We start from the raw sequence: 23,140 nt of genomic DNA, 5'->3' as shown, positions 1-23,140 counted from the left end.
CAGGGCTGCTCTGGGCCACACGTTCCTCAGCACACCGAATCCTGGAGAAGGGGCTCAGGGGTAATTTTAGCACTTCAGGAACAGCTGCTCCTGGCACCATGGGTCCTGGTGAGGACTCACCAAGCCCCCCTTCACTCCTTCCTCCACAGCTACCCCTGTCCAGCAGCCACTTGAATGTGTACAGCGGTGACCCCCAGGTCACAGCCTCCCTGGTAGGTGTCACCAGCAGCTCTTGCCCTGCTGACCTGACCCAGAAGCGAGAGCTAACAGGTACTGCCTTCCTCTCCCCTATACCCTTGGGGTTCCGGAGTCCTTTTTTCTGTCTTCCCACCACCTCTTTCTTTCTCTGGCCTCCAGATGCCGAGAGCCGGGCCCTGGCCAAGGAACGGCAGAAGAAGGACAATCACAACCTAAGTGAGTTCCACCCTTCCCTCATCTTACCCTGCTGAGAAACCAGCGTCTGCCTCACTCCCCACCAGCTGCCCTGTACCGTCTCAAACCACCCATCTTTCTGCCGCCTTTCACCAGGCCAGCGGTTCTCCATCTGGGGGTCGCAGGGGTTTGCCTGATCCTTCCACAAGGATATTCTACTTGTCAGATATTTATATTATGATTAGTAACAGTAACAAAATTACAGTTATAAAGTAGCAATGAAAATAATCTTATTTTCACTTTATTTCAATATGAGGAGCTTGAGAACCACTGCATTAGGTCTTTTTAGGAAAATGGGAGGGACCGCTGGGTGGAATATTCTTGAATTTTCCAGTTCACCGGATTTCATTCTTCAGGGCCTCAGGCAATAGGAGTGGAAGAGATTGCCCCAGGCAGCTAAAACTGATTCCTGACCCTGCCCCCTAATTGTCTAAACTGCACCCTGACCCCCCCCAGCCTCCAACCCCAACCTGCAAGTCTTTCTTCCTTCCTTCTTTCTTTCTTTCCTTCCTTCCTTCCTTCCTTCCTTCTTTCTTTCTTTCTTTCTTTCTTTCTTTCTTTCTTTCTTTCTTTCTTTCTTTCTCTTCCCCTCTCTCTCCTATCCCTCCTTCCCTTTTCTTTTTTGTTTTTTTGACAGAGTTTCTCTGTGTAACCTGGCTGTCCTGGAACTCAATCTGTAGACCAAACTAGCCTCATACTCACAGAGATCCCCTTGCCTCTGCCTCCCAAGTGCTGGGATTAAAGCACCATGCTGAGACTTGAGTCCCTTTTATTCTAAACTAAGATTGTCTATGGGGTGCCTACTGTCCTAGGTTGGGGGCTTCTTTTAGGTGGGTTCCCAGTGTTCTAACCATGCCCTCTGAAATTTAATCTGTAGTCGAGAGGAGACGCAGGTTCAACATCAACGACCGCATTAAGGAGCTGGGAATGCTGATCCCCAAGGCCAATGACCTGTGAGCAGGTTTCTGGAGGGAGGGGAAGGGGCTGGGCTGGGCTGAGGCTGCAGACATTATCAGTTCTCAATTGCTTAAAGGCAGTGATAGAGGTAACGTGTTTGAGAAGAGAATATTCCTGCCTCTGTTGGGTCAAGACAGCTTCTGTAGGGGAAGGAGACTTTAGGGTAGAGGGGGGACTTCCTGGAGAAGGACTCATGCTGGGAAAGTGGGTGAAAGACCCTGTTGGAGAGGCGAGAGACGCAGGGCAGGAAAGCTAATGGCAGGAGATGGGCTGGGCAGATTGCTTGGTCCCAAGGATTAGTGAGGAGCTGGACAAATTTCCATAGACAAATCCCCTCTACTCAAGGCTAGGTATGGGGAGGAGTGGAAGCAGCTGGGACTCTGAACCAAGCCTAGTGTTAGGGGCACCTGGCCGGGCCTCTGGGTGCTCACCTCTGACTCCGTGTGGTTGTGGCTGCAGGGATGTGCGCTGGAACAAGGGCACCATTCTCAAGGCGTCTGTGGATTACATCCGGAGGATGCAGAAGGATCTGCAGAAAAGCCGAGAACTGGAGAACCACTCTCGGCGCCTGGAGATGACCAACAAGCAGCTCTGGCTTCGCATCCAGGTCTGCCCTGACTTCGGGCTCCTTGGGTGGCTCTCACTGATCTCATCGGTTCCCGAGTCCTGGGGTGGGGCATAAATGCTGCCCATCAATCAGGAAGCTGCCTCAGTCAGGATGTGATACCTCAGTGAAATGAACCCCAGTTCCTTCCGTTCCGTGAGACCCTCAGCCTGCAGTCCACACTGGGGACCAAGCAGGTCTATTGTTCTGAAAGTCAGATACTCTTGTTTAGCCCCACTTTTCCAAAAAAAAAAAAAAAAAAATTTAGCTGGGCGGTGGAGGCACACGCCTTTAATCCCAGCACTCAGGGAGGCAGAGGCGGCGGATCTTTGTGAGTTCAAGGCCAGCCTGGTCTACAAGAGCTAGTTCCAGGACAGGCTCCAAACTACACAGAGGGCCTCGAACTCACAGAGATCCACCTGCCTCTGCCTCCTGAGTGCTGGGATTAAAGGTGTGTGCCACCACCACCTGCTACCGCTGCCCACGGACCACAGGCTTTTAACCTTTTTTTTTTTTAAAGATTTATTTTATTTATTGTGTATACAATGTTCTGCCTTCATGTATGCCCGCACGCCAGAGGAGAGCGCCAGATCTCATTACAGATGGTTGTGAGCCACCATGTGGTTGCTGGGAATTGAACTCAGGACCTTTGGAAGAGCAGCCAGTGCTCTTAACCTCTGAGCCATCTCTCCATTCCCCCTGCTTTAACCTTTGATTGTTCCCACCTAAGCACACAGACAATTGAAGTGGAAACTGAACTTTGGTGGACTAAACTTATCCTTAACGCATGCCGTGCCTTTTGGTAATTTCTCTTCCCACCTCACTCAGACAAGTCTATTTCAATTTAAAATTTTGAGAGAAAGCCGACCAAGGTGCTCTGTGTTGGCTCGACAAAGCCGCGGACCAGCTGTGACTTGGGAGAGAGATGCTGTGCTCTTGAGTGTAGCGGGAGGGGCAGGCGAGTGTGGCGCGTCCAGGCCGGCTGGCATGGTGCTGGCATCACGTGTCTCTTACCGCTCCTTCTGCTCCCCACAGGAGCTGGAGATGCAGGCACGGGTCCACGGCCTCCCCACGACATCGCCATCCGGAGTGAACATGGCTGAGCTGGCCCAACAGGTGGTGAAGCAGGAACTACCCAGTGAAGACGGCCCAGGGGAGGCGCTCATGCTGGCGCCTGAAGTCCCCGACCCTGAGCCGATGCCGGCTCTCCCTCCTCAGGCCCCACTGCCCCCAGCCGCCCAGCCACAGTCCCCTTTTCATCACCTGGACTTCAGTCACAGTTTGAGCTTTGGGGGTGGGGGTGATGAGGGGCCCACAGGCTACCATGATCCCCTGGGGACAGAGCATGGCTCCCCGTTCCCCAACCTGTCCAAGAAGGATCTGGACTTAATGCTCCTAGATGACTCCCTGCTACCCCTGGCCTCCGACCCCCTCTTTTCTACCATGTCCCCTGAGGCCTCCAAGGCCAGCAGCCGCCGGAGCAGCTTCAGTATGGAGGAGGGCGATGTTCTGTGACGTTGGCTGCCCCTGTGCCAAGGAGCAGGGGCTGCCTGGGGGCTGGGAGGAAGGAGCAGAACCCTCCTATCCCTCAGGCTGCAGTTGGTGTGAAGTAGCCGCCTACCCTGCCTCTCCTTCCCTTTGGTCGGCCCCTGTTTGGACTTAGTGCCTGCCTGGCTGCAGATGGGCTAAGCCCTGCCGCTCGGCTTAGAGCCCCCTCCTCTGGGGGCAGTACTATGAATTGTGATGTGGAAGAACAAGGGTGAGGTGAAAGAATATGAGGAATAAGAAGAAACCCTGGTAGGGGAGCCCCTCTCTCGGAGCCGGGGTCCCTCCATGAAGGACATTTTGGAGAAGGTATAACAAGTACCTCTGAGGTAGCAGCTGGCCTGGGGGTGCCTAGATCTGCCTTCCTGGGACTAGATGGTACCCAGCCTGTCCCCCCAGCCTGATACTTCCCCCACAGGTGGGGTACCCACCCCCCTTTGGTGCTAACAGCTCTCCCCTGGTGGTATGAGGGTGGGGTGGCCAGAAGAGGAGTCTGGGTTCAGGGTGGAGAGTACCCCCGCCCCCAGACCCCCCACTTCGTGCCTTTAGTAAACACTGTGCTTTGTATTATTTGTCCTGGCTCTGCGGTGCATGCGGCCTCAGCTCACAACAAGCGGGAACCAGCCCAACAGGCCCCATCCCGGATCCAGAATTCAAGTGCGCCTTGAGTAGCACTGACTCCAAGGGAGGAGAGAAACTTTTGCAGCGTGAAGCTGGGGGAATGTGTCTCACTGAAGCCACGAGGTGGCGCTGCAGCCATGCTGGTCCCTCAGCTCCAGCAGTGGTCCTAGCAGCTATGCTGTTGGGGATGGGTGGGTCTACTCCCAGCCTCTTCTCTAGGTGTGTTGCTCTGGCTGGCCCGTCTTCTAGTGGGACCCTCAGCATTCTTGCCCTGTCTGGGTAGCTACAAACCAGCTGGAGATGACTGCCAGGCTGTGTCTTTATGGCTATGGGAAAATGGACCCACTTGAACTTGTTTTGGAATAGATGGGAGCGGAGGACCCTGGCTGGGAGTCTGCTCCAGCGCTGTGCAATAGTGGGCTTCCAGGACCCCTTTGCTCCGGATTCTGGGCTGTTAGACCTTTTGCTTGGATGGGGAAGTGAACCTGATGGCCAAGGAGGGCCTTTGTAGGTTTTGCTTGGTTCCTCGATTTTTAAGGCTCTTCTGCCGGGGACCAAAATGGATTTCTCTTCAGAGGGTCCCCAAAGGCCAAAGAAGCCTAATTTAAAAAAAAAAAAAAAAAAATTTAAAATCCAGTATGAAAATGACTAAGGGTAATTTCCTCTTTGAAGAACAAGAGATCAAATCAACATTCGAGCAATTAACGTGCGGAGAAAGGGCGCCAAACGGTGTGGGCAAGGTGGCACTGGGCTGGCTGAGCTCAAAGATTAATCTCAAGGTCAGGTGGAGCCGTGGATGACCTTGTAGAGCCTGAGTTCGCCTGCCTTAACTCCTTCCAGTTCAGGGTCCTCCATTGCCTGGGATCTACCCTCTCTCTGAGACCCCTGGGTGAACCCTGAACTCTGGCTGAGGTCAACTGGAGCCTGGGATGTGGGTGGGGTCCACAGACTCTGGGGCCGGCACTTCTGGTGGTTGGTGGATCTGGAGTGACGTGGGAAGCTGCCTTCCACGTCCTCATATAACCCCTCTAAATCACCCTAAGCTACCGCTGTCACCGAGGCCCGCAGCTTCCTGGTCTCAGGGCTCCTGATGCGTGGGCCATGGGTCAGGATGGCACTTCCAACAGGACCAGGGTGTGAGTGGGGTTCTGTCCACACGGGGGCGCACAGGCTCAGAGAACAATCTGGGGAGTCGGTCTCAGGACCGAGCGAGCAGTTCACACTGCCTGGCTGGGTGACTTCCCTCCCGCCTGGGGCCGCTGATGTCCAGCGCAGACTCTGTCTCCAGCACTTCACGTGGCCAGAAAATGTGTGTCTGAGACTGGCTGGCAAGACCCTCACCTGTGACTGGAAAGGAGTTGGGCTGGGGGTTATGACTGATCCCAGTCAAATAGGGGACTCTGTTCTTCATCCCTCGATGGAGGGTGACCCTTGGGACATCTGCAAGGGAAAGTCTGAGTACAAAGCGCTGTGAAGAAAGATGGCCGCGCTGACCCTTCCAGCGAGGTAGCCCCCTTTCAAGCCTTGGGGACAAAGTATGGTGGGATGAGGTCCCAGCAGCCATAGCTTCCTTGGGTCCCATGTGAGAGGACCCAAAGGAGGAGCTGGTGGAGCAGAGATGGGGCACATGCATAGCGTCCTGTCCTCTCAGTTCCAAGTCCTAGCCTGCCTGTCAGTCTGTCCATCCACACCAGCTCCTCCCTCTTCCCAGGTTGCCAGTTTTGGATTGCCTGACATCTACAGGGACAACTGGGACCTCAGAAGGCCCTGCTTGGCATTCCCATCTCCACCGTTCTTTTAAGTCTATTCTTCATTTGCTGTTTTGTGACCTTTGACAAGCTGAGGGTGTGAGACCCTCTGGGCTGCACACAGAGACTCATTCCTGACTTCAGGAACTCCTGCCCCGCCCACCTCAAACCCTAGCCCCTCCCCTGACCTCTGAGAGCCCTGGCTGGCCATTGGAGCAACTGGAAAGAGCCCCTTTAATGCCCTTCCTGCTCCACTTCCCAGGGCCTCCAGACCCATGGTCCTGTGTCCACCCCCTCCTGGTGTCTTCCAGACTCATCTCTTCCTCGCTCTCTCTTTTCTGAGGGGGGCAGAGGAATTTATACAATATTTAAGCAGCCAGAGCCTGGTCCTGGAAGATATTATTAATGTAAAAGGGATGGGCTGCAAATGCTTCTGGACCTGGTTACAATTAGACGGCGATTTTTCTAAAGGTCAATGAATTCAGATAATATCCACAGGGGGGAGAGAAATTTAATACCTTTTTAGTGAATTAATTAATTATAATATTATATCGGCTTGGGGTTCTTTTCCAGAGTGATTAAGGCAGCGATCTGTCTTCTGTGAGCTGGCTGACATGAGGACCCTGTCACGGGCTTGGAGAATGGGGCCCTTCACTCTCTGCACAGGCAGGTGGGGGTTGGGGAGGAGGCAGGAAGCACCACAGGGTTGCAGCAGGTGGGATGACTGCGGTGCCCAGTTCTTCCACCTGCACTCCCAAGCCTGCTTCCAGTTCCACCGAGCCTCATCCCACAGTTATACTTGGGGAAACTGAGGCTCGTGGACTGCCAGATCTTGCGTGAGGATGATGATGGATCCAGGCAGAACTGGAAACATCCTTCTCCGTCTATCCCCCTAAGTCAGACGATCTGGACAATCAGCCCTCCATCGGGAAAGCTGGGATGTGGCACCTGCTCCTCCTGTCAGGAAACCATTTCCAGGGCGTGGAGTGTGTCTGTGCGCCTGCGGGGCTGCTGAAGAGGAGCTGAGATTCCTGTCCCGGGGAGACCTGAGCACAGACACATTTGTTCCCGTCTTCAGTTACGCAGTCATTCAACAAACCTTCCTGGCACACGGCTTTGTCCCACGGGAGACAGGCTGAAATCGTCATTCTGGAGTCACAGTAGTTCTTGGCGCAATGAGAGTGGGAGTCCTTTGCAGCTAGCGGTGCATCCCCGGGCAACTGCTAAGCCCTCACTGAGAGCTGACCCTAGGTAGATATCCTTAGAGGGTGAGCGGCAGGCATGTAAGCTGGGAACACGGTGGGGACACAGACATATAAACTGGAAGTGATGAAGGGGGCAGAGTTGACAGCCAGCTGTCTCTAGGGACCAGGCTGGCAGGAGTGCTCCCCCTGTAGGAGGAGGGAGGGAGCACCCTAGGTATGGGACACCGTTTGTGCAGTAAGGCCTGAAGGTGTAGGGTCTTACACCGAATGAGTGAGGGTCCCTGCAGATGAGCTGGCAGTCTGAGACCAGGGCATGGCTGCCTCTGCCCACTCCTGTCCTGGATGTGTTGACGGACACTGTTCCGCAAGGCCACAGCGTCTGGGTGGAAGGCTGGAAGCAGCAAAGCTGAACAGACCTACACTTTATGGTGAACTCTGACACAACTTGCTGCACTAGGAGCCTGTGCCTCAGTTTCCCCATCTGTGATGGAGATCTATAACTTCTCGGGCTGCGGTAGGAGTTAAAGGGGGTTGAGGAGGAGCTAAACGCTGCTTTTAACTCTCCTGACATCCTGGGGGTGTATGGTCACTGCCCCCACCCCCACTTCATTTCAAGGGGGCGCCAGTGGAAGCTCAGGTTAGGGATGTTCTTTGTTGGGGGATAGACTTTTTCCTTGGCGCTGCTCTTTCTTCTGCCTGCCCCTGTCGCTCTCCCTCAATGCCTCCTTGGCCTGGCTCCCCCAACCCCTCCCCCACTGGCTCACTCCGTGTGCGGCAGGCCAGGGAGGGCCTTCCCATTGTACTATCTTTGGGCCCTAAATTAAAATTGATGACATCTTGGAATGAGCAGTGAGGGTAATTTTGCTTCAGAGCCGGGATGCTAATGAGGCCCCTTAATGGCGCAAATGCTGAGCTGACGGGTCGTGTGTCACACGCAGCAGCTGGGGGGTAATGGCCGCCGTAAGTGCTGGTAATTACACCCTGTCTTGCCGTATTTTGGCAGGCCTGGTGGGAGAGCGGAGGCTCAATCACCGCTGGCGGGGACACCCCCACCTACCATGGGACTGACAGCCAGGGATACCCCCTGGGCCCAGCCAGGCCCCTTCAACTCCAGCCCCACCTAGAATGAGGGTCTTGGGGCTACAGCCTCCAACACGCATGTAATGAAACCCAGAGTTTCACCACGGGGCACCACTCAGCCCTGTACATTCATCCCATGCCTGCGCATGCTCCTTGTGTGCCCTGCACATGGTTCCGTGTCCATGCACCGCTTGCCCAGTGCGCTCCCTATGAACACAAGAAGTCCTGTGTAGAGGCACATGGAACCCCACACAGAATTGCCCTCTCAGGCAGCGAGCATGCATTGAGCGCCTACTGCGCTTTCACTAGGAGCCCTCGCCCTCGCAACTAACTGCCTCTCCCCATGTCTCTCCTCTCCCTCTCTCTCTTTTACACAACCTATTTATTTATTGATTATTTTATTTTATTTTTTTAAAAAATATTTATTTATTATGTATACAATATTCTGTCTGTGTCTATGCCTGCAGGCCACAAGAGGGCACCAGACCCCATTACAGATGGTTGTGAGCCACCATGTGGTTGCTGGGAATTGAACTCAAGACCTTTGGAAGAGCAGGCGAAGCTCTTAACCTCTGAGCCATTTCTCCAGCCCCTAATTTATTTTATTTTCTTCCCGTGTTTTGCCTGCATGTGTATCTGCTTTATGTGTATCTTGTGTGTGATAAGGCCAGAAGGGGGCATCAGATCTCCTGGGACTGGAGTTACAGATGGTTGTGACTGCCATGTGGATGCTGGGAGCTGACCCCCGGTTTTGTGGAAGAGCAGCCAGTACCCTTCTTTTTTTTTTTTTTTTGATTTTTCGAGACAGGGTTTCTCCGTAGCTTTTTTTGGTTCCTATCCTGGAACTAGCTCTTGTAGACCAGGCTGGCCTTGAACTCACAGAAATCCACCTGCCTCTTCCTCCCGAGTGCTGGGATTAAAGGCGTGCGCCACCACCGCCCGGCTGCAGCCAGTACCCTTAACCACTGATTCATCTTAGGTTCCTCAAGTGCTACATTAAAAATGTTAGTTTTGTGTATATGTGTATGTGTTTGTGTCCATATGTGAGTGGATTGTCTGCAGAGTCTAGGAGAGGGGGCTGAGCCCCTGGAGCTGGAGTGACAGGGGCCTGAGAGTGACCAGATGTGGTGCTGGGAACTGAATTCAGGCCGTCTGCAAGAACAGTAGCTACTCTTTTGTTATTGTTGTTGCTTTTGCTTTTCTCTCTGTGTAACTCTGTCCTGGAACTCTCTTTGTAGACCAGGCTGACCTTAAACTCACAGAGATCCACCTGCCTCTGCTTCCCAAGTGCTGGGATCAAAGGTGTGCACCACCACCCCGTATCCCCACTCCCCACCCGGGCCAATAGTACAATACTCTTAATGGCAGAACCAGCTCTCCAGCCCTGATACAGAGTCTAATGTAGCCCGGTTACAGCCCCACCCCAGCCCTCACCTTTCTAATGCCACCAGCACTTAGAGGACTGGGATGTGCCCTCCAACAACCCCCTGCAGGAAGCACACCAGGTGCAGAGACATGCACATACTGAATACTTGCCCACAGTTCCCATGTGGGGTGTGAGCTCCCCACACTGCTGCATGCACACACCATGTACAGGTGTGAGTGTCCACCACAACGCTAGCAAAACCCCCAAGAGTGCTTGCCAGTTGGGAGCTGGCGAGATGGCTCCGCAGCTAAGAACACTTGTTGTTTTTACAGGGGGCCCAGGGGTAACTTCGTTTCCAGGGATCAGATGTCCTCTTCTGACCTTAGTTGGCACCAGGCTCACATTCACTGCACTTACATAGATGCAGGCAAAACACCCATACACATAAAGTAAAATAAATAGATTCTTTTGTGCCGGGCGGTGGTGGCGCACATCTTTAATCCCAGCACTCGGGAGGCAGAAGCAGGTGAATTTCTGTTAGTTCAAGGTCAGTCCAGTCTACAAGAGCTAGTTCTAGGATAGGTACCAAAACTATGGAGAAACCCAGTCTCAAAAAACCAGAGAGAGAGAGAGAGAGAGAGAGAGAGAGAGAGAGAGATTTGTTTTGTTTTAAGTAAGGAAGAAAATAGCACCTGGTCCATCGAAATGTGCTGTTGCTCAGCCTCTGCCTCCGTTTCCTTATCTGTAAGATGGGGATGCTAAGGGCGATGCAGACATGGCTGGATGTGTTTATGGGTGCAAGCACATGGTGTCTGACACAACCCCAATAAGTATGTGGGGAGGTTGTGACCGGGCAAAGAATGCTCTTCAGGGTGGCACAGGCACCGAGGAGCAGGCAGTGGAGGCTGGGGTGGTCAGGGAGGGCCTCAAGGAAGAGAGAGGAGGCACCAGCTAGTTTGTGTACCTGCAGCCTCCCCTGTTACTTGGCTGGGACCTGGAGCAACAGGTGACAACCTAGAGTGTCTGGGAGAAGATGTAGGGCGACCCATCTATGTGCAGGGCCAATAGTATTCCTGCTCATAGTCCTCATTCTTATAGTATGACCAGGTCTAGAGAGGTCACATACCTAATGACATCTTGGAGAAATATCCTAGATAACACTCACAGTTCATAGTGAAGGGAGTCAGGACGGGAACTCAAGCAGGGTGGACACCTGAGGCAAGAGCTGGAGTAGAGCCAGAGGGTGCTGCCTCATACTGGCTGTTCCTCACACACTGCTCAGCTAATTCTCCTTCCTTCCTTCCTTCCTTCCTTCCTTCCTTCCTTCCTTCCTTCCTTCCTCCCTCCCACCTTCCCTCCCTCCCTTCCTCCCCCCCCTCTTTCTTTCTTTCTTCTTTTGAGACAGGGTCCTGACTGACTGGCTTGCCCAGAACTCACTGTATATCAGGCTGGCCTTGAACTCGCAGAGAGCCACCTGTCTATGCCTCCCAAGTGCTAGGATTAAAGGGGTGATCAGCACACCTTTGTTGAATTCTTGTACAATCCAGGACAACCTGCCCAGGGATGGCACCACCCACCCCTGGGAGATAAAGGCAGGAGGATCAGAAATACAAGCTCATTCTTGGTTATATATTGATTCTAAGTCCATCCTGATAGACATGAAATCTTGTCTCTTAAAAAAAAAGTCAAGGGGGCTGGAGAGAGAGGGCTCAGTGGTTAAGAACATTGCCTGCTCTTCCAAAGGTCCTGAGTTCAATGCCCGGCAACCACATGGTGGCTCACAACCATCTGTAATGAGGTCTGGTGCCCTCTTCTGGCCTGCAGACATACACACAGACAGAATATGGTATACATAATAAATAAATTTTTTAAAAAGTCAAAAGAGGGACTGGGAATGTGGCTCAGTTGCATGCGTGAGGTCATGAAGTCCTAGGTTCAATCCCCAGCACCAAATCAACTGGGAATGGTGGACCACACCTGTGATACTAGTATTTGGGAGGTGGAGGGAGGAGCATCAGGAGTTCAAGGTTATCCTTGGCTACAGGAGGCCTTAAGGTCAGCCTGGGCTACAGAAGAATCTGTCTCATAAGCAAAAATAATAATAAAAAAACCTCCTGGTTGTCCATCTCCACCCTCAGCTGGAAGGCGTGTATATTTGCATTATTGTTAGAAGCCTGGATCCAGGGAGTGTGACATTCCCAGAGATTCTCTGGGGCAGGGCTAGGCTGGGGAGGGCTACTGCCCTCAGTGGGCAGAGGACCTGGGAAAAGGGAGGGGAAGGGCTGCTTTCTAATGAACATTAGAACCTGCTGTGCCTCTAACCATGTAGTTCACCGTGTAATTAAGAAGTCAATTAGTGCTGTGTCAGTTCAGGTTTAATTAGCCCCCTCCTCAGAGAAGCCTAGAAGACCCTCATGCTAGAAGCTTCTGGAATGAAACATGTGGGAGTAGCATGGTGGGTGCAAGGAAGGACAACAGGGTGGGGATGGGGAGCCCTGCTTGCTCTTGTGACACTTCCAGTCCTGGATCAGAGACTTTTGCTCAGGCCTCCCCTCAGTGACCTTGGCCATGGAGACACTGGGGTCATCTGAGGCTCTCCCCCCCCCAGCATTTGTTATGATACTCTGCTAAGCGCCCATGGGAAATCGAAATTTAAAAATGTAAGTTACTACAACCCTTCCTCTGGTTTCACCATGGAACCTACAATCCAGGCCCTGGTCTCTAAACTTGCTTTATGGTAACCGCTGCATATTTTTCTGTAGTTAGCGAGGAAATGGGTACCCAGAGAGCTTGACTAATTGACTCAAGGTCACAATCCAGTTAAATGCGGGACCTACACGGTGGGACCCCAAGACCTGCCGTGACTGTGGAAAGCTTGGCTCCCACAAGGAGCCAGATGCAACCTCCAGGCTGGAGCCTCGCTGCTTCTCTGTGATGGAGGTGGCCCTTCTCATTCAGTTCTCTCGGAAAATCATCTCCTCAGACAGAGAAGACTCAGGCCCCTGTGGAGAGCAGCCCATCTCCAGTGAGCTGGGTTACCTCTGTGGCCTGTCTCCACCTGAGATGGGAACTCTGTATGCTGGACACTTTTCTGCTCGGTCCCCAGGGCCTGGTGCCTGCTGTCTGCTCTGACAGTGTCTGTGGAGTGAAAGACAGACACACCCGTGGGCATTTGGAGCCCTGGCAAGATGGCTCAGAGCACTGGCTACTCTTCTAGAGGACCTGGGTTGCATTTCCAGCACCCACATGACAGCTCACAACTGTCTGTAACTCTAGGTTCGGGGGTGGCTAGACTACCTCTTCTGGCCTCCTCAAGAACTAGGCATGAGCAGTGTGATATACAGACACACATGCAGGCGAACACTGGTGTGTGTGTGTGTGTGTGTGTGTGTGAGAGAGAGAGAGAGAGAGAGAGAGAGAGAGAGAGAGAGAGTAAAACAAAATTTTAAAAATGGGCACCTCAGGTGCTGGGTGCAAAGAAGATAACAGACAAAATTGATTTCTGGCTTGCTCTGAGACAAATATTCATATTTTCTATTTTCTAGGCTGACGCCAAACTGGCTAGGTAGGCAAGGCTAACCTCAACTTCCTCTTTGCGCGTGTGTGGCACGGGGAGGGGCTGGGAGGTGGGTGCTTATGTGTGTTCCCATGTGTGGGGTGTGGGCATGCGTGGATTGCGTGTGTGCACTGTGGAGACCCGAAGGTGGAGGCAGGGGTCTTTAGAGCTCCTCACTGTCCCGCCGTCTCTCAGTCAAACACCCACGCCTCTCTGCCACACCGTGCCCAGCTTTTACGTACACTCTTGGATCTTGGGCTCCAAGCTCTGATCTGAGGACAAGCCTTTATCCAGTAAGTCATCTCAGCCTCACCTCTAAGTGCGGGGATCACAGGCAGGGGCTACCACACCTGCTGTAGTGGTGCTGGAATTGAAGGGAGTCTCCTGCAGGCTGGGTAAGCAAGTGCTTTCCAACTGTAGCCTGCCCCCAGCCCTCCTGTCTCTTCCTTCTGGCTCCAGCTTTAATGACGCTTCCTCCTCCTCCTCCTCCTCCTCCTCCTCCTCCTCCTCCTCCTCCTTCTTTTTCTTGTTTTTTTGAGACAGGGTTTCTCTGTGCAGCCCTGGCTGTCCTTGAACTAGCTCTGTAGACTAGACTGGTCTTGAACTCGCAAAGATTCACCTGTCTCTGCCTCCTGAGTGGTGGGACTAAAGGCGTGAGCCACCACTGCCTGACTTAATAATGCCTCTCATCAGAACACCCACCACACCTCCCTGTTACTCAACCCACACCTGGCAATGGTTGGGTACAGAGCGAACCCGATTGTCCTCTTGCTGGCAGGAGGTGGAGGCACCATGATGGATGGTAAAGTCTCTAGCTTGTACAAAGAAGGCACCTAGGAGGTATGTGTCACACACCGCGGCTTTTCCTTTCCTGCTCAGTCTCCAGGCAGGAGCAGAACATCTTATCTCACCAACACAGAACCCTATAACCACCAGCAATCATGGCCATCACCTCCTGTCTCTGCACACCAGTGGGCACACAGTGTCTGCATCCGGAGTCCCAGGAGTGCCTTGTGATGTGTGTAATTCACAAGACTCTGGTCTTCCCTGCCTGAGCTCCTCCCTCTGTTCCATCCTCCCTACTCCGTGGTGGATGCTAGCCAACCAAAGAGTCTGAAACCCATTGAGGATGGTATCTGCTGGACGAGACAAAGATAAAATATGGGACCTTTGGCTTCATCTGCTCCCACACCACTTTGCCTTCTTTGTCTATTAGGAACCATTTGTGGTCGCCCAAGTCCTGGAGGCCTGGCCTGGTTCTGCAGCCCCTCAGTTCTTAGTGTGGCCAGGAGTGACACTTTTCTTAGCTAGCTGACTGCCCTGTGCTCACCAGGTGAAGCCCACACACCCCCAGGTTGAGGGCGGGGTACTTTTCAGTCTCTCAAAGCCTCAGTATTGACTGTGTCTTCACAGCCTGACCTGACTCCCTCACCTGTTCTTTGCCCCGCCTCCAGCCCCGCCTCCTGCCCCCCACCAGTCTCCCGTAGCCCAGTCTGGCCTTAAATTCAACACGCAGCAGAGACCACCCTTGAACTCCTGCTCCTCCTGCTCCACCTCCCAAGCGCTGGAATTGCAGGTGTACACCACAACACCCCAGTTTCCGAAATGCTGGGGTTGAACCCACAGCTTCCAGAATGCTGGATACTCTTCCCGCTGAGCTACATCCCAGCCCTGTGGTTTTTCCTCTCAACTTCAAATTTCCTGAGCCAAACATCAGCCATCTCCGGTGCAGTCAACAATCACTTCTGGGCACTTTCTGGACGCAGGCCGAGGTCTCCACCCAGAGCTGCAGAAGTGAATGGCAACCCACGTCCTGTGGTCTGTTTCCTAAATGGTCCCAGAGTAAACAGCTGAGGGCTAGGGTTCCTGGGAGTGGGTTCCAGCGACCAAGGGCCTCTGTGGCCGCCCCCACCCCACAGCCCGCCCCCACTCCCGGTCTCATAGCAGGAAGGTACCCCTGGGAGGGAGACAGAGAGATTTGGCTTGAGGGAGAGGAGATGAAGTGGAGAATAGATATAATTGTCCCCATTTGATAACTTTTTCTAATTAGGGACCAATTATATCTGGTACCTAGCTGGGGTCCTGGTAGACTCTCTGGTTCGCTAGGTAATTACTGGCCAGTAATCCCGGAGGTGGGAAGCGAGGGAAGAGCTGCGTTGCCACAACATTTTGGTTTGTTCTGCCTGGCTCTGTGTGTGTGTGTGGGGGGGGGGGGCGGAACGACACACGGACGGGATGATTTTGCCCAAAGAGCAGGCAGGCACTCTAGTAGTACCTAAGCAGTTCTACTTTCTCGATCGGAGTGGTCATTTCTCCGTAGCCATCAACCGATACCTTGAGAGTGGTGTGGGGACATCTGGAGTTGTGCCTCTTTAGCGCCCGCATGCTCACCCAGTTTTCAGTAATCGAATCACTTCATTTGGAAGCTCTTCTAGGGAGTGCACTTGCACACATGCACATGTGTGTGCATAGTGGCATAGATATTCCATAAGTGTATCATATCCCTACGTTATTGGTAAGAAAACTGAGATGCTAAGTGATGTGAAATGTAAGAGTTTACTATAGTTACATAGATTATGATTGAAGGGACTGGAGAGATGGCTGCGTGGTTTAGGAGCACTTGCTGCTTTTACAGAGGACCAGGGTTGTTCCCAGCACTCACAACCATTTGTAGCTCAAGTTCCAGATATGACGCCCTCTGCTGACTTCTTTGGGTACTGCAACCTGTGTCGCGAGCACAGACACACAAATGTAGGCAAAAGACACACACGGAATAAAAATATATTTTTTTAAAATGTACTTGAAGACTTTTTTAAAAGATTTGTTTATTTTTATTTCATGTGTGAGTGTTTCCTGCCTGTGGAGAGCTGAGAAAATGGCCAACGTAACCTCCCATCCTGAGAAGCCTCCTGCTGCCCTGCCCTCCTGCCGTGATGAACCTTATCCCTCAGACTGCGAACCAAAACAAACCTCCTGCCCTTGCGTTCATCTTATCAGGTGTGTGGTACCAGCAACAGGAAAAAAATGATTAATACATTTATATATTCAGCAGGCAAATATTGTATCATATATGTGATTTGCAGCCATTTTATACCAGCTTATGCTCCCCTTTCTCCAAGATTAGAACCCACAGCCTCCTCCCAGGGAGGCAGCCACTCTACTACCTCACCCTTTGGGGATTTTTGGAGTAAGATCAAGCTGGGGTTTGCTGGCTATCTAATATAACCTACCTGGTGAGCTGCAGGCCAGCTGGAGACACCGTCTCAATAGCAGTGTGAGGAGGGTTGCTGGGGATTAGCTCAATGGGAGAGGTACTTGCAGAGCAAGCACAAGGCCCCAGGTTCAGTTCTGAGCTCTGAGAAAGAAAAAGGAAACACCACTAACAAGGCGGGTGGTACCTGAGGGTGCCCTTTTACCCCCACATGCTTGGGAGTGCACATGCGCACACACTGGCGTGCACACACTAGCAAGCACACACCGGAAAGTTCAGAGATAGTGTGGTTTCAGGGCAGACAGGAATTGGGAGACTTTCACTGCTGCTGAGGCACGGTCTGGTTCTACAGCCTTGTTCAAATCAAAGTCGGTGTGTACAATAGGCTGACCATCAAATCCTCAGTGATCCTGCTGCTCTGTCTGCTCTCCCAGGGCTGCCGCACCTCGGCCAGCTGCAGCTGTCTCTTCTCCCCACCCTGGCCTCCTCAGGGATTGTCTTGCTTTGCTAGCCAGGGCTCCTTCACGGGGCAGGAGCTTGCCTGGCATGTGCAAGGGCCTGGATTCGATGAATGGAGCAAGACAAAGGTTAACATAGCGGTCAAATGTGGACAGCAGACAAGTACTGAGGGCGGAAATGAGGTGGTCCCTGTCACGTGTCTGTGGAGCTTCCGCAGATAGCCTTCCTGCTTTCCTAAACCAATCACTAGCACAGGCCCGGAGACTATCCTGGCTGACTTAGATCAGTCACGATTCCTGCCCTGGAACTGGGGCCTGCTCTCTGAATAAAACTCATGGCTCCCTGGCAGAGTCAAGTAAATTAGAATTCTATTCACGAAACAAAATGGGATGGGGGTGGGAAGTGGCTCAGCACCCAAGAGCACTTTCTGCTCTTGTGGAGGACCTGGATTCAGTTTCCAGCACCGGTTCCAGGGGATGCAATACCCTCTTATGGTCTCTGAGGCCACTAAGCATGCATGTGCTGCACAAACATGCATGCAGGCAAAACACCACACAAATGAAAACACACACACAGACATACCGCCACCCTGCAAAGAATGAAGGCCCGATACAGCCATTCTCCATTTCTTTTTCTTTCTACTCTCCCTCTGCTCCCTCCTTTTTATCCCTTTCTCCTCTTCCTCCCCGCCCCCCATTCTGCTCCTTCTCCTCTCTCTATCCCCAATCTTCCCACTTTCTCTGTTCTAGGATTGAACTTGAGGTCTCATGCACACTAGGCAAGCACTCTACCCCTGAGCCACACTCCAAGCTCAGTTTTTTTTCCATTGTAGAAATTTTGGCAGAGTGCACAGCCACCCAGAAGGAAGCTCGCGCTCCCAGCCTCTGGTGCAGCGGATTGTGACTGGTGGCAACGTTCCGGCCAATGGGAAGCTGCACATGTTCCGATAGCTCTCGGGAATCTTCTTTAAGGAAGCCTTGGTTCTCATTTTTGTCTTCTCTCCATTTGCTGTCTGGAATGTGGGTGTCACTGTCCCGGACCACGAGAACAAGAATGGCAGGGAGTGAGAGGGAAGGGGCCGGGGGCTGTGGGACCTCAGGAACAGGTTCCCATTTCTGCTCTGGAGCAGTCTCTGAACTGACTAACATGGCGGGGAATGCACCAGAGCAGATACCGTCTCCATGAACGCAGCATCGTCAGTGACAGGTGGCAAACTCCAAGTTCACAGAAAGCCTATGTCAGCGCCTGGCTTGGACTCTCAGGGCAGGGCACGTTCTGTGCTCTATGAAACAATGTAACAGCGTGAGGTGTGCTCAGGGCCACTGGGGACCAGGCTCACAGGTGTACCCATTGGAGATGTTATTTAGAAAAGGTTGCTGGGCTGGGTGATACAACCCAGTGGCTCCAGCTACTTGGGAGGCTAATACAAGAGAATTACAACTTCAAAGCCTGCAAAACAAGTTCAAGACTAGCCTAGACAACTTAGAGAGTCCTGCCTCAAAATAACAGGTGTAAAAAGGGCTGGGGACATGGCTCAGTGGCAGAGCATTTGCCTAGCATTCATGATGTCCTGACTTTGATAAAGAGAACAAACAAAAGGTTAACAGGCTCTCCAGGTTGATTTCCTTATTGGTAAAGGGAGGCAGGAATTCCTGAGGTGCTGAGCAGCTTCCAAGATGCCCCCCACTGATTCTACCTTTCCAGGTTCACGTATTCACACCTTTTGATGTCTTTCAACTTGAGTAGGGCTGACTCAGACACGCAGGTCATTTGGACTCCCCTTGGATGAAATGGATCATTTGCTTTGGAGCAAGCTGACCACGGTGAGTGAGTCCTCTTAAACATTCCTGTGATATCCGTGTGTGGTGGCGCACGCCTTTAATCCCAGCACTCAGGGGAGGCAGAGGCAGGTGGATCCCTGAGTTGGAGGCCAGTCTAGCTTACAAAGTGAGTTCCAGGACAGCCAGGGCTACGAAGAAAAACTTTGTCTAACCAAACAGCATCAACAAAAACAAATTAAAAAAAGAACCCACCCACCACCACCAACAAAAATCCCTGTAGCCAGGTGGCCCAAGGGTCTGAGGTTTCTTGCTACTAGGCAGCACAGACTTCTGGCCTTTGGAGTGGGCCACCGTGGAAACATGCCCTTCAGTCCCATCAAGATGACAGAGACCATAGTTCTAGTTAATGTTATCACCACCAGCACCACCACCACCACCATCATCATCATCATCATCATTGATCTTCCAGTGGTGGGCAGAATGAAAACAGCCACTGTAGGCTCTTATTCCTGAATACTTGGTTCTCTAGTTGGTGAAACTGTTTGGGAAGGATTAAGAAGTATGGCCTTGTTGAGGAGGTGTGTCCCTGGAGGTAGGCTTTGAGGGCTTAATTACTCCTGCCATCCTCAGATGCTCTCTGCCCTGTGCCTGTGGTCCAAGATGTGAGCTCTCAGCATCCTCTGCAGCCACCATGCCTGGCTGCCATGCTTCCTTGACATGACAGACTCTAACCTCTTCGGAGTCATCAGCGAAAATAAACTCTTCTAATCTGCTTTGATCAAGGTGTTTTACGCGTCAACATAAAAGTGTCTAAGAGAAAAACCCCAAGCATTTGCCAGCTTCCCAGAAGTACCACACGTCCCTCTTCCAGTCCTACTGCCCCTTAGGGCAGCAATGGGTGACAGCGATTCTGACTTTAACACTGGGGATGAGAGTCCCATGCTCAGCTATGTGTGAGCAGAGGCACATAGCACACCCCGGTCCTTTACCGCAGCTCTGTTTTTGTGAGCTTTCTCCGTGATCGAATCCTGTCTCTTTCCGGCTGGATAGAATTCAACGCACTGGTCTGCATGTCTCCTCTGCCAGCAGGAGACAGTCAGGTTTTCCACCGGGGGAATTTGGTGAATAGTGACATGGGCTTTGTGTGAGTCCAGGGTGTTTTGTACGCCACTAGCTGATACAGCATGCGAATGTCCACTTGGTAGCTTTTGCCCAAGCAGAAGTCCCAGTTTACAGTTGCAGGGGCAACATACGATGGGCAGGGGGGCTCAGGTGTCTGCCACCCTCAGGAGGGGGAAGCTACCTCAAACTGAAGATCGGACAGCTATCTCTGAGGGAGGAAGCTGAGAGCGGACGTGTTGGAGAAGCAGGACCACCTCGGGGATCACCACGGTCCTTCTCGTCAAGGAGAAAATACAGATTAAACCACACCGCCAGTGGCACGTACCTTTAATCCCCAGCACTCATGAGGCAGAGGCAGGTGGATCTCTGTGAGTTCAAGCCCAGCGAGTTCTAGGACAATCAGGACTGCACAGAGATGCCCTGTCTTGGAAAAACAAAAACAGCAACAAAAACTCAAGGAAATAAAAACAAACAAACAAAAAAACCCCACACATTTCTGCTGTTTGCCAACTATTACCTACAAAAGGCTTCAGGCCCTCTGCTGTTCTTAGCTTCTGGGCTGGGGTGTTGTAAAGGGACTGAGAGGGCCGTGCAGTGAGGGAGGAGGCAGGGGAGGCCATAGCTTCAGCACCTCAGGTTGGTGAGCTGAGGACCACTGGTCCTAGAAGGGAAAGGGACATGGGGGCAGCTGGTATCTAGGGTCCCAAGGACAAGGATGAAGAGGACAAGAAGGCAAATCCTCCATCAATCTGACCATGGAGAACATTATTATTGTTATTATGAAGTATCCCAAGGCTGATGCTTACGCTGGCCTGGTCAGGGGAGGGGAGGCCCTAATGGTCCCATAAATCCAGGCCATAAAGAGTAATGGGGGGAGACAAATGAGATAATTAGAAATAAATCTCGCCGAGGTGTCTACTCATCAGCGTCTCTAGAACTGGCCAATCTTCCAAGCCATTAGCCAGGGTCTCTAATTAATGCTAAACTGCCCAGTTCTGTGGAAGCTCCATGTTTGGGAGGGACCCAGGCTGAGGGGCATCACTGCTCTGACACCCCACGATGGGTGACCTTGGGAGGAGCCTAGGGCCAGGTCCCTACAGCACTCTCCTCTCCGGGTGCCCAGGATCTTTCTCAAGCACTTCCGTCTCCTTTCTTTCTTTTTAAAATCACATTTTATTTGTTTGTCTTGTACCTTTGCCTGCTGAGCCATCTGCCAGCCCTACTTCCTTTTCTTCAGCTCACCCCATACCTTCATCCTCTCTATGCCCTGGTATTTCTTTCTCATCAGATGGCCAGGTCCCTGTGGTTGAGCCATGGAGGAGTTAGTCAGAAGGCATGGTGGGGGCCGCCTGTGATAACACTCCACTATTTGTCAGCACCAGGACAACCCATGCCCCAGAGCTGTCTCGGACCAGGGGAGCTGCACTTGGGGTGTAGGCTCCCGGGACCCTGTTCATCCTCTCTCTCCTAGAGCTGGGAGGTCCTCCTATCTGTCTGCCCCTTGCTCTAACCTCTGCCTGCTGCAGCCTGAGAGGGAGCTGCCATCTCCACCAAACCATGGATGTTGAAGGCATGTGTTTTTGCTGAGCTGTGTTTTACTGTTGGAGGTTTTGAAGCAAGCAACCCCACCAAGCATGTCTCCTGCACCCCCAGAGTGGCTCCCACTGTTTTCATTTTCCAGCCTGCCTTCTCAGGAGCCCCAAAGTACACTTCTCCATTCTACATGGCTCTGGAGGGATGGCCATGTAAAGCACCTTCCCAGGGCCCAGAAATGTCATGTGGCGTTGGCCTAGCCAATCACAACACAGTCCTAAATCTGTAGCATAAACTGAGTGAATTAGTCTTTTACTTGTCTTAATCTAGGACTTCTCAGGGGTGCAAACTGAGACTGTGGCAGGCAGCTAGTGTATGAGCGCCCCCAACACACACCCAGCCCCTGCACCGCTGCAGTAAGGAGGATGCGATCCCCCTAAAAGTAGGTTTCGAGGTGGTCGGAACTGTGAGGTGAGAGGCAGGTGGTGATAGGGCTGGGACAGGGCGCCAAAGCCACTGAGGTCCTATGGCATGGGTATCACCCCAGACTGTGACCTTCCTCTCCCTGGAAAGGCCAGAGCTCAGCGAGTGACGAGCACTATCACCTCCTCTCTGTCCCCAGACCTATGCTGTGGCCGTGTTGCTTTCCCAGCTAAAGTGGAGTCCAGCTGTCCCCCACCTGCACAGCGAGAGGGGTTAGCAGCAGCCCTGATGACCTCAGGGGCCACGCCAACCCCACTACTCTTTGCCAGAGGCCCAGGACACGACTGACTGCAAACAAGTATGGCTGTTCAAGTGCCTCTAACAGCTCTGGAGCCAGGGGTGGTATCTGAAACTCTAAATGCCCAGCTTTGGGTTCAAGAACAGAAAGCACCCATTAATATGAGGGAGGCTGAGGGCATGGTCGAGTATCCTACCTCACACAGCCTCCGCCATCGCAATCGCAGCGCCTCTTAGATCAGAGCATGCGCAGCCCCTCTTAGACCAGAGCATGCGCAGCCCCTCTTAGACCAGAGCATGAGCAGCCCCTCTTAGACCAGAGCATGAGGTCCCAGAATGCTTCAGGCCAGGGTCAGCTTGACTTGGGCTCCTCATCTTATCTCCTACCTCTGTGTGGACAGCTCAGGAGTGACAGGACCTCACAAGAAATGTCCTGGACAAGGGTGGCCAGGGTAGTGCTCCAAAGATCAGAGAGAAGTAGAGGCAGGTGCTTCCTGACTCCGGCCTTCAGATCTCCAGAGTCCCTCAAGCTCCAGTGTGTGCACAACGGATACCAAGGCCGGGGTGGGGGGATTGTTCTGTGACCCATAGCAAAGCCAGCTGAGAACTGTCACCCACTCTGTCCAGCTGAAAGCGAAGGTAGGTGCCATCAGAGGAGTGTGGGAGAGAAGGGTGCCCAGCTAGGGCTTTCCTGGGATGCTGGCTGGTGCAAATGGGGAGAGAACAGCTCTAGATGAATGTCCTTGGCTTCTTGGAAAAGGTGGATGGTGGGGAAGCAGGGCAGGCATGGGAACGCAGGGTGAACTATGACCTCTGCATAGTTCTGGAATGCAGGATGGGGGTCACCATGTGACTCTGTGTGTGTGTGTTGGGGTATACCATGAAGGTGTGTGTGTAAGGATGTATGTGTATGAAGGAAAATACACATGGAATGGGTGCTGATAAAGGTGTGTGTGTGTTGAGGGGTGTTCCTTGAAGGTGTGTGTGTGTGTGTGCACGCGCGTGTGCATGTGTATGTAGAAGGGCCTGTGTGTGAATGAGTTTGCACATGAGTGGAAGTTCCTGTAGAGATGTGTGTGTGTGTGTCAAGTAAAGGGTGTGCACACGAAAGTGTGTGTGCATGTGTGTGTGAAGAAATATGCATAGAGAAATGAGTATACACATGAAGTTGAGTGTGTGTGTGTGTGTGTGTATGTGTGC

The 23,140-nt window shown here is 52.5% G+C and overlaps 1 protein-coding gene across 2 annotated transcripts in view; it reads left to right on the top strand.

The window, feature by feature from the left end:
- The window catches only part of Tfeb (transcription factor EB), a 50,618-nt gene extending 46,508 nt beyond the window's left edge, over positions 1–4,110 (top strand). For both annotated transcript variants that reach the window (XM_057752021.1, XM_057752020.1), the window contains 5 exons: positions 150–270; positions 358–414; positions 1,310–1,385; positions 1,849–1,996; positions 3,029–4,110. In XM_057752021.1, the coding sequence (XP_057608004.1) occupies positions 150–270; positions 358–414; positions 1,310–1,385; positions 1,849–1,996; positions 3,029–3,508 (882 nt within the window). In that variant the 3' untranslated portion in view covers positions 3,509–4,110. The remainder of the gene's footprint in view (positions 1–149; positions 271–357; positions 415–1,309; positions 1,386–1,848; positions 1,997–3,028) is intronic.
- Positions 4,111–23,140: the final 19,030 nt, after the last annotated feature.

Source organism: Chionomys nivalis, chromosome 19 (assembly GCF_950005125.1).
Source record: "Chionomys nivalis chromosome 19, mChiNiv1.1, whole genome shotgun sequence".
NCBI classification, from domain to species: Eukaryota; Metazoa; Chordata; class Mammalia; order Rodentia; family Cricetidae; genus Chionomys; species Chionomys nivalis.
Note: the sequence above shows the minus strand (reverse complement) of the source record. Positions and strands in the feature narration are given on the sequence as shown.